Source organism: Epinephelus fuscoguttatus, linkage group LG24, assembly GCF_011397635.1.
Source record: "Epinephelus fuscoguttatus linkage group LG24, E.fuscoguttatus.final_Chr_v1".
In the NCBI taxonomy this organism is placed as follows: Eukaryota; Metazoa; Chordata; class Actinopteri; order Perciformes; family Serranidae; genus Epinephelus; species Epinephelus fuscoguttatus.
In genome coordinates this window covers 12,032,287-12,048,710 of record NC_064775.1, presented here as the reverse complement: position 1 = coordinate 12,048,710, position 16,424 = coordinate 12,032,287, and the positions used below count along the sequence as shown (strand labels likewise).

The window sequence follows — 16,424 nt, the reverse complement described above, 5'->3', positions numbered from 1 at the left end:
TTGTTGCAACATTACATCCAGTTAAGCAAGTGTGTGTGTGTGTGTGGGAGAAAGACCGAGCAGGAGCTAACAATCTCAACTCCTGCGGTGAAAGAAAAAACTCAGAATAATCAAGTGGATGACTCCCGGGGAGACATCTGAACTCGTAAAAAAACAAACAAGCAGGGAGGAAAGGAAAGGGAGAAATATTTGTCCTTCAGTAGAGCCGTCGAACCGTGGCTGGCTGGCACAGCTCCCTTGTGAAGAAACACACAGGAGCAACAACAAATAAATACGATCTAAGAGCTGAAAGTGAGAAGTTAAAGTCTATTGATAAAGCAGCAACACTGGGCTTTGCTCTTGACAACGTGAAGTCTGAAAATTCAAGGAAAAATCAGTTGCTGCACATCAGAGACTTCAGACCTCGTTCATTAAAACATCCTTTGATTTGTTTTTCGATCTACAGTGGAACTGTTTCAAAGGCATGTTTGAATAAGTTGCAGCTTTGGTTTATTATTGTGGAGACGTGAAGAGTCACCTACAGTTTTTTATAAATATGTATGGTAGTTAGAGGAGAGAGATAAATATTTCCTGATCCAGTTTGAATTGTGTCACTTAGTCAATTTAAAAGATCATTTTGCACGTTTTAAGAGGGTTGCAGTTAATTGTAAAACTGTTGCGGTATTAGCCTCTAAAAATACACAATTAGAAAGACTATACAAGGTTGCGTAGGTGATGTCATAGCTTCTAGCGCCTGTGTGCTTCATACAAGGATACACTTTTACAAGCAACAGGTCTTGCTTGATCAAACACATCAGGTAGTGTGCGGAACATAGCTAAGTTACCTGGCTTGCTAGCTTGTGTGGCTGAGTGTAACTTGGTGTGTTTTGTGAAAACCACTCCATCTCAGTGGGTCATTTAGTCTCATTTCCTCTAATCTTTCCCAGATTTTTAACATTTTATACACACCTGTTTCAACTGTTGAGAAAGCCAGCAGGACTCAAATGATCCATGTGCCAAAAGCAAAAATAGCTGGGGGAAAAAACACCTAAAAACGCTGTATTTAACATTTAAAATGACCGTGTTCGTACCTTGTTGCTGGGGCAGGTTTTGGCTCTGAGGGCAGTTATAGGGCAGGTTGATGGGGGGCCGGTAGTGCTGCTGCTGGCTGGAGCAGTGGGGGTGGTGGGCTGACGAGCAGTAACACGCCGACATCTGGAAAAGACACACAACACGAATTCAAGGACTGTGTGACACCATCCGCAGTCCCATTTGAATCCACTTCCCAGCAAGAGGAGAAAGGATTAGTCATGACGCTGGTTTCCACTGTGGAGTGACTCACAGCAGATGAATGAGCACATTCTGACGCACGACTAAATGTCCCTACCTGCTGGACAGGCTGTTGGATGTAGGTGTGTTGCTGGAGTAGCTGCTGGTTCAGCGAGGACCCGGGGAAAGCAGCGGGGCCCGGGGTGGAGCTGGGATATGTGTGGTTGGGGCCCGGGGTCGGGAGTGGGACGGGCTGACCCTGCAGCACCCCTGGGTGTCCTCCCGATGGCCCTGCCACCATGTAGCTAGCAACCTGCTGCTGCTGCGGAGCTCCCTGCAGCACCACAGGGGAGGGGTGGTGGTGGAATACGGTCGGATAGTGGCGGGTGTCAGGAGCTGAAGCCCCGCTGTCGCCAGGTGGCTGCTGCGCCAGAGTCATGTGACTGAACTGGGCGTTGAGGGAATCAGGCTGCGGGGAGAATTTAGTGTTAAATGTTTTAATCTATTCAGAATAATACAGTTCAACTACAGTCAGCTGATTTCTAAGCTACATGCTAAAGACACTGACTAAACTGACATACACTTGATGGTTTAGTCTAAATGTGACCCACGTCTGCGGAGACCAGTGGAGTCTAAAGTGAACTATTTATCTGCATCACCGCTGCACGCCAGTTCGGGTCATTTCTGACATGTTGTTGGAAAAGTAGTGTTTTTAGTCATGGATTATTCAGTGCTAACATCTGCTGATGAATTAAATATTAATGGAACTTTCCACAGGCATAATTAGTCACAGAGGCATGTCTTTCACTAAAACCAGGTCAGAAATGAGGTTAAGTGAATGCATGATCTATATATGTGGGAACTGGCTCCTGCTGGATTTAGATACACCTTTCCACAAGATGAAAAAATGAACTCAATACAGAGGTGGGAGAATAATAAGATGTTTGAAGTTGAAAAGGTGAAACAATGCTGTACTTGATTTGAGATAGTAAGAATTTTGTTGAGCCATGAACTATGAACTATTCTGCATGTGGACACTAAACTCTTGTTTGTTAAATTCACAATTTAAGAGAACTTTTTCTAGGTGTAAATAATATAATATATGTGGCAAATAATGCAGCTACAGTTTAAATAAATCACAGAAGATATCTAATGAAGGAGCTCATCAAAAAGCACATGCATACAGTCTGAAGATCTGAGTTTTCTGGACATCTGTGTCACATTTTAATTTACCAATTTAACTGCTCTGAGAAAAGTCTATAAATAAGCTGTTAATGAGCCAGGTCTGACAGGAGATGGAGCGGGGAGGGGAGGAATAATAAAATGGAAGAAAGAAGGCGTTCTGTACCACAGTGTACTGTTGGTTAGGACAGACGGGCAGGAACTGAGAAGGAGGAAGAGGAGGAAGAGGATACGAGACCGTTGGGTTGTGAACAGGCTCAGAGGACAGCTGGAGAGGAGGACAGATCGGCTGAGGAGGGAAGGGAAGAAGAGATGGACAGAGGGACAGGAGATGAGACTGGAGGAAGGATGCTAGTAAAATGGTGGGAGCCTCAATTGACCATTTGCTAAACCCCGTTTATGTTTTCAATTTAAATGTTACACAAGAACAGACTTTTAGGATGAGGACGGACTGATGGATTCAGTAACACTATCTCAGCTAACGTTGGCTGTGGTTTCTGGAGAGTAAACTTCCCCACATCCAATAGAGAGCACGACAGCTAATGTTAATGTTACCCGCACAAAGTGACATTTAGGAGCAGCTTCCACACAGTGGGGAGATACGACACAGTATTCCTTTGGTAAAACTTACTGAAAGTCTTTACATGCTCACACTAAATTCCCACTTAAAGCAACTACAAGGAGTGTTTAACTGGGTATGAAACCATCTCATTTTAATGCTGATGTCTCTATATGACCTACAAAAGCAAACGAGACCACCAGCAAGAAGATTTGCTATTTCAATACAGGTTTTCTTAATGCCTGTCTGACTCCATGTAAAATCAGATTTATAGCACACAGACCGAAAGAGCCTCTGTTTAAATAATTTTCCTTGCAAAGTTTGGAAGTGAGTAATATATTACCAGTTAAAAGGAAGTAGGAGAATTCAGAGAATTATATTTTTGACGTATTTTGTGGTTATTGCTGATACTGCAGCACGATCAAGTCACAACCTCTGGGGCTGAAAAATGAAGTCAACATGGCATGACAAAAACTGCAGTTCCTCTAATGGCCACTTGAGGCTGGCTCCAGAAGTGACCCCCATGTTAAAATGCCCAATTTGCAGCAGAAATAAACATGTTAATAGCATGATACAAGAAACAGTTTTGATCTCTAGGGCTAATTTCCCCGTTCATGACAACTTTAGGTTATATATGCTTAATTTTATTAAGGCTTAAACTTATGCATAATTAAGGATGTGACTGCTTTGAGTGACAGGTGGATGCCGCCTTCCAGTCACTTCCTCTGTGACAACTCTGGTGAGGTAAATTAACCATAGCCTAACCCCAGATTCACAGAGTATAGGCGTAGTCGTAGCTGTCGTTATTTCAACGTGTTTTCAGCTCACAAAAGTTTGTTTAAATTTGTTGTTAGCTGAATGTAGCTAACGTAAGCTGAACCTGTCAAGGAAAGCCAGCACTGCAAAACAGTTGCTGAAAGGAGAAAACGTTTTTTAAAATAAGTTGTGTCTTTCTTTCACTTGCTTCTAAAACAAAAGCATGTGCTAGCCAGATCATGATCTTAACAACACCAGGTGATAGGGCTCATGGGAAATGCAGTCCTCTAACAGGGGGAAGTCCCCGCTCTTGGCCACAGGGGCTGCTAAAACAAACACAACATGAAATTCCTTGTAGTTGCTTTAAAGATGTGAGGACATCACAGGCTTTACAGGCCAGCTGTGCTTAGTCACTGTTGCTAAGCGATGAATGTTGTTCGTTGGGGGGTTTATCCAACGGTCAATTAAATGACTTGAGTGAAGCTCCTACCATCATACTATCAGCTCCCATTTCAACACTCTAGGTTAGTGAGGTTTGAGAAAGTTAGAAAAACAGTGTTGTTACTACATGAATTTAATTTGAAAGAGAAAAAGAGTGAGAAACGTAGCCCCGCCCACTGACCTGGGAGTGGAGGTGATTGGTTGGCTGTTGCTGTGTTGGTGCAGGGATCTGTTGCTGTGGGGTTTTCCCCTGCTGTGTGTTCCTGCCAGCAGCGGGGGCGACAGAGGCCGGGTTATAAACTACGGCGCTGCCGTCGGGGTGGATGAAAGGCTTGCCTGTCAAATTTAATTCAGAAGAGACAAAAAACCCACAGTGATGCGAGCTGTACACGCACTCATAATGCAGCATCATACAAAAGGAAACACTTAAATTCTGCTCCTCGTGACAGCGAGGACACACCCAAACATGGTTCATGAGAGGAGAGGTGACGGGAATTAACAACCCTGGCAGCATTTGAAGTTCAGTTTGCAGCTCAAAAGTGTACAACTGGTCTGTGATGAATATTTACAGATTTCTCCCATCTGTTCAGTGCATTTTGATCAGCACGCTTTTGGTCTGACTTCTAATTTGACAGACAAACCGAGTGCAGCCCCATGCCAACCTGTAATTCTGTCCCCAAGTCATGAATAATTCATTAGTAAACCAGAAAATTACAAGACATGAACATGACTTTGATTTAATGCAGCAGACCGAGATTGGGTCACCACCATCAAAAAAGAAAATCCTGTGCTTTCGTGTCATTTTTGATTCAGTGAAATGGAGTTTTTAAATAGAAACTCTTTTCATCTTCACATGGTGTCACCCACCTGTGTGTGGGTTGACCAGGACGCTGCCGGGCGGTATCCCTGAGGCTTCCAGCGGCAACACATAATAGTTTGTTGCATCTGTAGCTGATGGCGGCTGTGAGGCGACGCTCTTGATCATCTCAGGGTGTCCAGAGCCTCTAGTGTCAGCAGCCGGGTGGATTGAAGGTGCGCTGGGGATGCTGGACCAGGATGAGGCTGAAACTGGGAGAGGCAGCTGGGGACGGGAAAGAGAGCTGGACGAGGAGCCGACACTGCTGCATGATTCTGAACCTGAGGAGAAGCAGAGCAAAAAGATAAACAAAAAACTGCATTTCCCAATATGACTTCGAGGCCGCCTCTGAGAGGAGGCGCATTAACTTGTTAGATATTCACACGGGCGAGAACAGTTGATGGTGGTGACAAAGGAGTCATGCCTCTTGCTAATGACGCAGCCTCTCCTGTGGCTGAATTGCATTCTGGTCTCTTGAAGCAACTGTTGAGAAACTGGTATCTGTGCACCGTCTGTGATGGATTTCTCCCTGTATAATTACCGAATGGTGTGCAAAATGGTGACTGGACAAAGAAGTTTTTGGACAGAGCAATCTGGTGTTTAGAGTTTAATAATGTTACTGCAATCAGATCACAATACAGCTGCACTGGAAATACAGTAGAAAACGCTGATATGGATCAAAAAGCTGGGAACAGAATTATTTCTATACAAATGCTATTGAAATAATTTGTTTACTGTAATTAAATAGTCTACTTACAGTGTGAATTTGGGTCTGTTCATACATAAGAAAACATGCAAACATTTTTAAACTAAGGTAAAGCCTCGTGATTATTTTTGTCTCTTTGTAGTTCTTTTCCATCTCTCTGTCATGGATCTTTAAGGTCCTTTTGTGTCTCTGAGGTAAATTTATGTCTATTTTGGATGTTTTATCTCACTGTGCAGTCATTTTGTGTTTTTGTGTCATTCCTTTGCATCTCTTTGTCGTCTTTTTAAGTCTCTTCCTGGTCATGTATTTGTTAGGTGACATTTTTCAGGTCAAGGCCAGGTGAAGCCCCTAACACTTTGTGCCTGTTGTTGCATGTTTGTATTGTATGTCTACACAAAATGAAGAGATTAATGTTGACTTTGTTAATTCAGGAGGTAAAGTGGGATGGATTGATTTGTGGCACACTTTTTAAAGTCAAAAGGCTCAAGTCCAAGTGAAGTCCTGAGTCACTGGTGTTCAAGTCCAGGGTGAGTTGTCGAGTCTGAAGTCATCGAATTTGTGACTCAGGTCTGACTCAAGTCAAAGTCATGTGGTTTGTGTCTACACCTCCAGTTGAAGGCACCCTCTGACCCAGAATGCCCTGTAATGAAACAGCTGTGCTGTATTTTGAAACAGTCAATAAAATTCAGTAAAAATTGATGCTCTCAATTTCATTTCTTTATGTTGATGTAATAAATACACAAATAATAATTAGATGATGATCTCCAGGGGAAATTAAATTGTAAATGTACATAGTCACTACTATTTGATTTAGAATCAAAGCAAAAGGAATGACAGGTGAGGTTTGTGACTTCCACAAAAAACTGGAAAGAATATGTCAAAATGGAATTAAAAAGACAGAAATAATAAACTTTTCCTTTCAGTAATTTTCCCTTTATCATAAATAAGCTCCTATTTTCAGGTAAAAGTGGCGTGCAGCCTGTTGCGAGGGGAGGTTATTTGAGGGCTTAGGCGAAGGGCAAATGCAGCAGAACACGGCAGCGCAGGCAAGATGTCTCCTCGACTTATACTCCCCAAACACAAAGTGAGGGCAGCCATCCGCCTCGTAAACAACTTAAAAAACTGCTCAGGCAAGAAGCCTGCTGCTGCTGCTGCTACACCTCTCTGTGAGATAAAAAAGAAGAAAAAAAACTAAGGATTGGCAAAAATAGAAAAACGCCAGACGGAAACAGTGGCAGGGAACAAAATGGGGAGCAGAGGCCAACCAAGGACTTCTCCCCTGCATTCGCAGAGATAAAGGAGACAAACCTGCTGTGACGAACACATTTCATCTAATCTCAGCCAATCTAGTTACAAATGGATCATATTGTGGAGTAAGCACCTGCAGTTGTGGAGCAGCCCTAACTTCATCTCAGCGGCGTGCGTGCCACTTCCCGGCGCTTAGACTTATACATTATGCAGTAACTCCTCACTGCTTGGTTTTACACTACTGCTGCTACAACACTTTTTAAGAGCTTCTTCCATCACAGTGCTGCTGTGCGGTCATTAGTTTTGACAGCTGTCCGGCTACAGGGCGGCCTGCGGACTTTATTGACCACGGCAGGACAACAAACATTTGTTCTGATGAGACCTAAGCTGCACCGAATGCCTGAGGAGTATGCTTGAAGCTCAATATGCAAAATGGCTATTTCTGTTCCCGACGTACCCATAGTAGCATCTAATTAGGAAATGTTTCACCTTCATGCTGTGACAGAGAGTTTCCCTTCTTTCTCTGAGTGACGGAACAAATGAATACAGTAGAGCTGCAATGTTTAATCAATTAGCTGTCTACTATTAAATTAGTCACCAACTAATTTGATAATTGACTAACTGGTTTGAGTCATTTTTAAGAAAAAAACTGAGATTCTAGAGATTCTTTTCTCCTCATGTAACCAGCCTCCTTTAAGAAGAAGAGCCAGCAAGCACAGACACAGCTGAACCTGTTAAAACATGACTTGGTTTCTCCTCAGAATACCAATTCATTAAAAAATTGTAGATGGCAGAATATTGACAGCTACACTTTTTCAGTGCAAGTAGATGCCGTTTTTTGTATTTTAGGCTGCCTCACTGTGGTATTTTTTCACTGTCATTTCATTCTGAGGTAAATGAGCATCTAAACTTAGTAGCACAGCTGTGTTTTACAGCCCTAGTGTCCCTCCGCCCCTGCCGTCTCTCTTGCCTGTTTTGGACAGCCTCCCGGTGCTCTTGCTGCTGGCTGTGCTGTCCCCTCGGACGAGGCCGGGGGAGATGCCGCTGAAGCTGCTGGCCTTGGTGATGGCAGGCCGCGGGGCGAGCCGGTTGGAGCTGTCCGAGCTGTCGGTGCTGCTCCAAGGCCGGGGCTCGCCGTGCCGCGGCAGCGTTTCCGTCTCGGAGCTGCTCTGCCGGCTGGCGCCTGACCGGCCTGCCCGTAACCTGGATGGGAAGAAAGTATTTGTTTTGAAAAACGTTTTAATCCTAACTTATTTTTTTGTTTGCATCTATTAAGTAAAAATGTTTAGAAGTGCTAAATAATGTAGACTTGACATCTGCAACATGTTGTACATATTACAGTATCTGCACGTACATCATGATCAATCATTTGGTCCATAAGTTGCCAAAAAAAAAAGTAAAAACATCCATTAAAAATTGCTAAAGAAGACGCGGTCAAATTTACTTAATCTTAAATTTTGCAGTAACTTAACTCATTTAAAAGTTTCCAATCTTTTGCCTCCATTAATGACATGTGAAACACAGCCTGTGCTCATCCTGTTACACCGTGTTCAGCAGTGTCGATTCAACTATAACAAGACTGCATCGTTAACATAATGTTCATGTGTTCCGCAATGCCTGATCAAAACAAGATGACATTTAAAAAACAAAAACACAACTGTCTCATGGTGAAATTGGCAAGCTCTGGTTGAAATAGGCCGTCCCACATGAGGACGCCCGGGCAGAAAATCCTATTTAACAGCAGCTTTCCTGAGCAGCAAAAACAAATCCTCAGATCAGCACTCCTGCTCCTGAGCGAGCCGATTAAGGCGGACGGCGATTCAAAGGGGTTTTTCTCTGCCGGCGGTTCGGCCTCTGAAAGAGCTGAATGATGTGTGACGGCGGCAGACCTACCTGAACATTTGCCGCCTCTGTTGGGTGCTCATGCATGCGCCTTCATCCTGAGCGCTGGGGGGGGGGTAAGGAGAGAGGTATTACAGAAACAGGCGCTGACAAAATGAGATATCCACCATTTTAAAACATGACAGAGCTGACTCTAATTGCTGCTCTGACAGGTAAACTATAAAAGTGAATTAAAGTAGAAGCTATCTGAAGAGCTTTAGTTACACTTTAAAGGGATCAAACCCGTTATACTTCGGCCAATTAACTGACAATTCATCTTCCATATTAGAGAGAGCTTTTTGGAACAAAATTATTACTCAATGAGAGGTGCAGCAAAGTCAGTGGTCGTGTGATTAATGTGAATTTACTACTCACCCTCTATCTAGTATGAAGTGATCTCCCTGTGGGTGGGAATAAAAATTACAGTCAATTACAGGGGTGCAGATAATTCACAGCACAGTTTGTTCTTATTGTTATCTTGGAAGCTACGTTTCTGGCTCTGTGCGCTAAAAATCCTCTTAGTGTCTCTATGAATTTGACGACAGGTTCAATCACTTCATCAATAAATATCACTGCACTGACAGCTGCTTGGTATACCTGCTGCAGGTCTACTTATACATCTGACTCTATAGATTTGGCGTCACATCAGAGGGACCCTGTCTAAAAATTCATAAATCCAGCAGTGGTAATTGGTAGCAAGAAATCTACAGAATTTGCACATGAATAGAATCGACACAAAGATTTGTGCAACATGGCACCCCCCTCCACCGAACCCCCCACCACCACCACCCCCAACTCCGCCTACACAAACAGCTCTCACATCATGTGCAAATATCCTTTCTCTGGCTCGCTGGTACTCCTCCTCCCTCTCTTCCATCGATTTGCTCCTCTTGTCAGCTTTCAAACGCATTCGAATCTGGCAAGGACACACCACGCACGCACACACACACACACGCACACATACACACACATGCATACAGACACGCGCGCTTCTTTAGCAGCTATGTCAGGGACGCCAGATTGTCCCACTCTTACCAACATGTCAGAAATGAAAGTGACAGCTTGGTGGGAAAAAAAAAGAAAAAAAGAAAAAACACCTACCGTGCTGTCTTCGCGATCAAAGCTGGAGTTGTCTCGTTTGAGAATGTAGCGTTTCTGAAAATCGTCCGCCCTGTCATCCTTGATGTGCTCTGAGAATTTCTGATCGGGTCTGTTGGTGGGGGGAATTCACAGGAGTTTTAGCGGCAGCTTAATTTCAGGCAGATGCTGACAGCGACATATGTTAACCAACAAGCAGGGCAGGAATCTAACTTATCTGTCCATCGATTTGCAAAGAATCACTGATTTTACTCAAATGAGGTCATCAAGAGGCAAAACAGAGGCTCACATTCTTGTGTTGGTAGTTTTGTTGATCACCACTGACTTTCCACTGGGGTCCACATTGTGGTCCATGCCAAAGTAGGCCGCCACTCGATGTAGCAGCATCCTGTGGTAGGACGTCATGGGTGGGAACTTTCTTTTTTGGCTTCTAGAGGGAGACACAAATGTGGTTAAATGATACACTGCGGAAAAAAGTAACATCAGTCAGTTTGAAACGAGGAGTTAGGCAAGCGAAGCTATGCCTGTTTCGTCTGCTAGAAGTCTGTTGTTGTTTTACCTTGTAAGGATAAATCTGCTCGTGGGTCTGTTTTGAAAATGTTTCAAAGCACTTCTGAGGTCGCTGGAGGAGAACCTAAAGCCCTCGTGACTCCACTAAAGACACTAAAAGGAGAATAAGATGACCTGAACCAATAGTAAGGTTACAGACTCCTTTTAAAAATGATCTGATGCTTCCTATGCTCCACAGAGCAGTCACAAATGTAACAGCTGAGACGCTGAACAGCTGCTCGTCTTAATTGTATGACATCAAGCACAGCCCATCTGAAAGTGTAAACATCCTTCTGTTGGAATATTTTAACTCGATGGAGAAGTTTGTTGGTTTTCCTTCTTTTTTCTTTTTCTAAAACTACTGCAGCTGGGCGCACTAATTAAGTTCTCCTCCTCTGGTTGAGCTATGGTGTTTGGATCAAATCTGAGTAAAAACCTTCTTAATAAAATCAGAAATGAATATTTCTTACTCATTATTGCTGATGAAGTCCAAGATGTCCTGCTCCAACTTCAGCAGCATGATTCGATCCCTAAATAAATGACATGTTGATCTTTCTAGTTCTCAGGTCATGAGAAACATCATCAATGTTCAGACAGTGATAATAAAAAAGCTCTAAAGGCCTGGTCACTCTTGGTGATGTAGGGCTAGTTGGCAAATACTGTAGTTAGCAAGCTAAATGCTAACAAGCTAGCCAGCAGGGAACTAGCAATTATCTATCCAGGAAGACAGAAATAACATGAGAAACAAAGCTTATCAGCTGTGACAGCTTCCTCAATTTTGGACATCCTGGCTCGCTATTCTCTCGTTATCTTATCTTATCTGTGTCAAGTTCAACAAAGTCAGGACATTTTTCCATGAGCAACTCTACTGAAATGGTGTGAGCAGGCCTTTAGGCTCAAAAGATGAACTCCTGAGGGTCAACGTTTCACCGCAGCAGTCAGATTCGGGGGTATCTGTTGAGCGTACCTGGGGTTGCCTTTCAACGTGTTGACCAGGAACTCATGGAGATCTATGCCAGTTGAATCGGTGTAGTCTTGACTGGAATCTAACCAAGAGACAAATGAAGGCAATGAATTACAGATCTCATTTATAAAGCAGAGATTCCACCCTAAATGTGACCTGTGCACACTCCTCACAATCCACCATATACAACACTCCCCGCCATTAGACGCATGTCATTTTCTGAATATAATTGTATTAATATGAATAATAGGGGACTTGAAATGTTTCGCCCTGTTAACTCCCCAAATTAATGATAAACAGCTAATGCAACGCCCGTTGTGAATATTGATATGCAAATTAATCAGCCTGTCATTCAACTATTTGCAAAGAAAAAGATGGAGAAGTCAGACTGCACATGTTGAAAAAAGAAACTTCACTGAGGGTGACTTTGCTAGGGACCAAGCCATTTGTTGGTTGTTATTGGTGTGACCAATAATGGGGAAAAAAAAATCTGGCAGCCTGTGTCAGCAGCAGCAAGCACTGCCAGCTGAACCATTTAAGAAATGAGGAAGTGGTCGGATAACGAAGTCGACACCGAAAAACATGTTCCCGCGCACCAACAAAACAATGGGACCCATCAGTGGGAGCCAGGGGACAACGCGGCTCGTTCCCCTCGGTGGGTGTCTGGTTTCTATAATTGGAGGCTGCCTCATCAGTGGTGTTGCTCCACAGAGGGAAGCAGACACCTTTAGATGCCTGTGGGAATCCATATAATTGCTTAACACCTTGAGCTTGTCGCAATTAACTGAATCACGCCAATTATCGGCCCATAATGAGATATCATATAAAACGGAGAAGTGCTTTTGGACAAACTGGAGGGCACTGTGCCGGGGAAAAAAAAATGTTTAGGGTTGGCTGTTCCTCGTGACACGGTAAAGGATATAATTATTAGAAGGCTGTAATTTGGCTGAGTGACATGGATTGTGTGATAAGTATCATTAAAGCATTTGGCTTCATTTCAATACTTTGTCCGTGACACGCTGCCACAAAATGACATTATAAACATATATAATCTATCGTAGGAGTGGGCGTTGTATTGATTGTACTCCATGTATTGCAGCTCGTTCCACGGAGGATGTATAAAGAGACTATACTGTGAGGTTTGTGACTGCAGGGCTCCAGACGACGACTACAGAACCAGAGTGCCTTGTGAATATTATAAATATATGAACTGGAGAGCTCACGGTGAATAGAGAGACAAGCCGATGTTCAGAACAAAAGCACGAGCATAACAGTGCTTTATTTAACTTTATTGTTGCTGTAGTTTATTTAGTAGTTTAGTATTTTAGTTAGGTAGTTAGGAGGAGATTTCCAAATAACAAGATATATATAGTGAATCTGCGATATTATTTACAGGCCGTGTCACCCAGCCCTAATCTATTGTGTAATTGATTTTCAGATGTGCACATATTCCCCTGCCAAGTTTTCTATCAACAGATTCCATTTTTTGGATGGGGAAAAGCACATGCATCTTTCAGGCTCCTTTTTTGGGAGTAAGCAATGTTTATAAATGAGGCCCCAGGTGTTCATGATGTAAAGAAAGCTGAGGTGTTAATGGAAAGATTTCAGCTCCTGTGACGGCGATGGCAAATCTGTTTCACTGACATTGCTCTTCTTTCTCACCCTTCAATCCAACCAAGGACATAAATGTGTTCAACTGTATGTGGAAGGGTATAAAAGACATCTATAGAAATGAATGAATGGATCAAGTTAACTCAAAAAACATGGTTGAATATCATCAATAAGACGAGGTAAAGATTCTGAGATGGTGCTGCCATGACCTTGACTGGATGCGAGCTATAAGGGACGGGCTAATCAGAGCCTTTCCTCAGGGTGCACCCTTTCTAGTCAGCAAGACAGTGTATGATTCAGACATTGAAAAAGCTGCATGGGTTAAATTACAGTGACTTTAGAGGATTTTTTTCCAGGATTGTCATCATATGAACAGTTCTGTGTTGGAGAGGCAAAAGGCATTTATAGGACAGAGTCAAGGCTTTTAGTAATATCAAGACTACATAGGGGACTTCAATGGAAGATTTCAAGCTAAACTGTATAGAGTGTTTGCCAGAAAGAGACTTGGGAGATATTTAATTACACCTGCTCAGAGGTCTCATCCCTCAGGCTCTTCCTGTGGCGTACAGGAAGACAGCTACTACCACTTTTTTTGGGCCTGTCCAAAAGTAAATGCTTTTTGGTGTGGTTAAAAGGGATGAACTTTTGACATCTACAAATATTAAAACCGAATACTTCTTTGAAAGACTGAGTGCAGCTGCTACAAAAGCAATTACAAAGGAAATGGCTTAAACCAGACACCCCATTTATAGAGAACTGCAATGATATCATTTATTAAAATCTGTGTCATGGAAAGAATTACCTTCTCAATGAGGCTTCAGGTCATGAAATCTGAGGAAGTTTGGATGAAGTGGAAAATGTACATTTGCCCAAAACGTCCATCTTTTGTTTAAATTAGTTTGTTCAACTCTTTATTATTTTTTAAATTTATCTCAAATGAAAACATCCCATTGTCTATGATTGTGTTTTATGATTATGTTGTAAAAATTGAAAAATGTGAAGGACACAAAGTGTACAAATAAGAAGACAAAGTGGAAACATACAAAAATATGTATATAGACTTTGTTAAACGAGCCTGTCACTGTTGGTTTAATTTAATTTCTTACCTCTCGACAGCATTTTTTTGGGTGTTTTCTCAGGTTTGTCCACCTTATCGCAGCTCTCCTCTTTCTCCGCTTGGTCCTGTGTGGCTCGCTCTTCCTTTTCAAAGGGCTGGAGAAGGAATCCATCCTGTTCAGGGAGGAGAAAACAGAGATTCAAAAAAAAAAAACCTGATTGATTCAGATTTGTGAAACACAACTTGCTGATATCTTTATGAAATGCTGGATTATGTGTGTGTTTGGGCGGCTACACACCAGTGCGATAATGTCAGCATTTTACAAGAGCTTCAAACACTAACAGTGACCTAAGTCTGATCTGATCGAGGAACAGACATGAGACGTCCATTTAGAAATGAGGCGTTAAATATGAGGCGTTTAATTCCCTATGATCTTGCCTGAGGTTGTGGGTTAATTAGAGAATAACATGGGTAAAAGAGGTCACTGTAAGACACTTAATAAACTCTCCTGGTTTATCATCCAAACTTGTTTCCTTGCTGGTAATAATGCGCCTGCGTCCATGAATTCCAAATCACAATGGCAATTAATCTGCCAGATAAGCTTGTTTTTATTAAACCGTCTGAATAAAACATGAATTTGAGCCCAGAATTAAACAACGCAGCACATTTCATTCCTTAAAATTCAACAGAATGAGGAGATAGCTGTAATCCCCCTTCCAACTGTAAAGAATTCCGAAAATCGACCGTGCTGCAATCTGAATGGAAGATGTGGATGTTTTTGCGAGATCTATTAAAAATGGCCTTGATTTACCCCAGTCGTACTCTTCCTCCACACACACACACACACACACACACACACACACACACACACACACACACACTCAGAGCAGTATCTGATTTGCTTTTCAGGCAATTCTACAAAAGGCTGAAAGGAACGCAGAAAAAAAGAGGAGAGGGGTTGCCAGTGCACCGTAAGTGGATTAAACACAACTCTGGGAAGCTAACATCAGAGAGTCTGTGAGTCTGTGAGTGGGTGTGTGTGTGTGTGAGAAAGAAAAGAATGAATGAAGGAGTGAGAGACAGGGTGACCTAGTGGCGGGAGAGCAGCTCATAACCAAAAAAGGTCACGAGTTTGATCCCTGTAACAGCTGCGGAGCCAGATAATGAGACGCTATGTTCTTCATTTCAAGACGCTCTGAATATATGTGAAAATGTAATATGCTAATGGGAAACGTGACTGACTAATTGCCTGAGCGAGACTGGGAGAAAGCGAAAATGAGTCTAGGATTGTGTGTTGTGTAAGTGACAGCGAGTTCATGCATGCATGTGTGTGTGTGTGTGTGTGTGTGTGTGTGTGTGTTCGTCAAAGCAAAAGGATTTTTTTTCCCCCTCCCTGGCACGAAGCGGTGATGTTTGCTACTTAATGCCACCCTCGGCATCACATTGAAGCCGCCTGGTTGATGTGCAGCTGTTGCGAGCTGCCTCGTTTGTTTCCTGACATCCATTTACCTCGAGATAAAGGAAAAACCAGCGTGAAAATGACGGTCCTCTGAATATGTAATGAACGTGCTGTCAGTCTAAAACAAAAAGTGCGGCACGTATTCAGAGGCCCTTGACTATCGGCCATTGATTGGAATTGACAGCCAGGCGTACAGTGTGGGGACAGATGTAGTTTTTCAGGACGCAGAGATAGCTTGGGCAGCCTACAGATCCATACGGCCCTTTGTTAGAGCTTACAATCTGACAATAACGTAAAACGGGGAACAATGGGAAATGTTTAGGCTGATAATCAAGAGGTTTGAATGGGAACAGAGATCGTATGTGTACTCCACTTGTGTTTTTTCTCCCCTTTCTTTATTGCTTTACCTCGCCCCTCTAGGTTAGTTTGCCGCAGAAGGAGTCTCGACTCCGGGCCCAATAACAGTAGCGGGGGAAATATCAGGAGTATTCAATTAGAGCGCTCCACAGCTCTCTGTAGCTGACGTGTGGAAATTGTAATTTCCCCGACATGATTGATGGCAGTAATACAGGACGTCGTGTGAGTGCAGACGATGCGAGACTGTTGTGGGAATAACACCGCCCTCTGGTTACCGAGCTCGCTGCTGACTGGCTGAAACGCCCTGCAACAAACACACCTGTGTGTATATGTGTGTGTGAAAGCGTGCCAGGGGCTGTGCAGAGTGGCATGTAATGGGGAAAGTTCGATCAGAGCGGGGCTTTGCCCAGAGATACGCCGCGAAAGAAGAGTTGATTTAGCAAACTAACGGC

General features: G+C 43.0%; 1 protein-coding gene across 12 annotated transcripts in view; it reads right to left on the bottom strand.

Annotated features, from left to right (window-relative positions):
* Positions 1-16,424, bottom strand: part of LOC125885125 (R3H domain-containing protein 1) — a 50,830-nt gene that overhangs the window by 12,451 nt on the left and 21,955 nt on the right. For 10 of the 12 annotated variants that reach the window (XR_007448814.1, XR_007448815.1, XM_049570587.1 and 7 more), the window contains 14 exons: positions 14,206-14,329; positions 11,492-11,570; positions 10,995-11,054; positions 10,265-10,405; positions 9,979-10,087; positions 9,698-9,793; positions 9,253-9,278; positions 8,890-8,943; positions 7,967-8,199; positions 5,054-5,323; positions 4,368-4,522; positions 2,597-2,719; positions 1,367-1,717; positions 1,071-1,194 (listed from right to left, as the gene is read on the bottom strand). Coding sequence is in view for 10 of the 12 variants with exons in the window: in XM_049570587.1 (XP_049426544.1) it covers positions 1,071-1,194; positions 1,367-1,717; positions 2,597-2,719; positions 4,368-4,522; positions 5,054-5,323; positions 7,967-8,199; positions 8,890-8,943; positions 9,253-9,278; positions 9,698-9,793; positions 9,979-10,087; positions 10,265-10,405; positions 10,995-11,054; positions 11,492-11,570; positions 14,206-14,329 (1,945 nt within the window). In the remaining 2 variants the exon portion in view is untranslated. The remainder of the gene's footprint in view (positions 1-1,070; positions 1,195-1,366; positions 1,718-2,596; positions 2,720-4,367; positions 4,523-5,053; positions 5,324-7,966; positions 8,200-8,889; positions 8,944-9,252; positions 9,279-9,697; positions 9,794-9,978; positions 10,088-10,264; positions 10,406-10,994; positions 11,055-11,491; positions 11,571-14,205; positions 14,330-16,424) is intronic. The other 2 variants (XM_049570594.1, XM_049570591.1) reach the window with 2 other exon arrangements.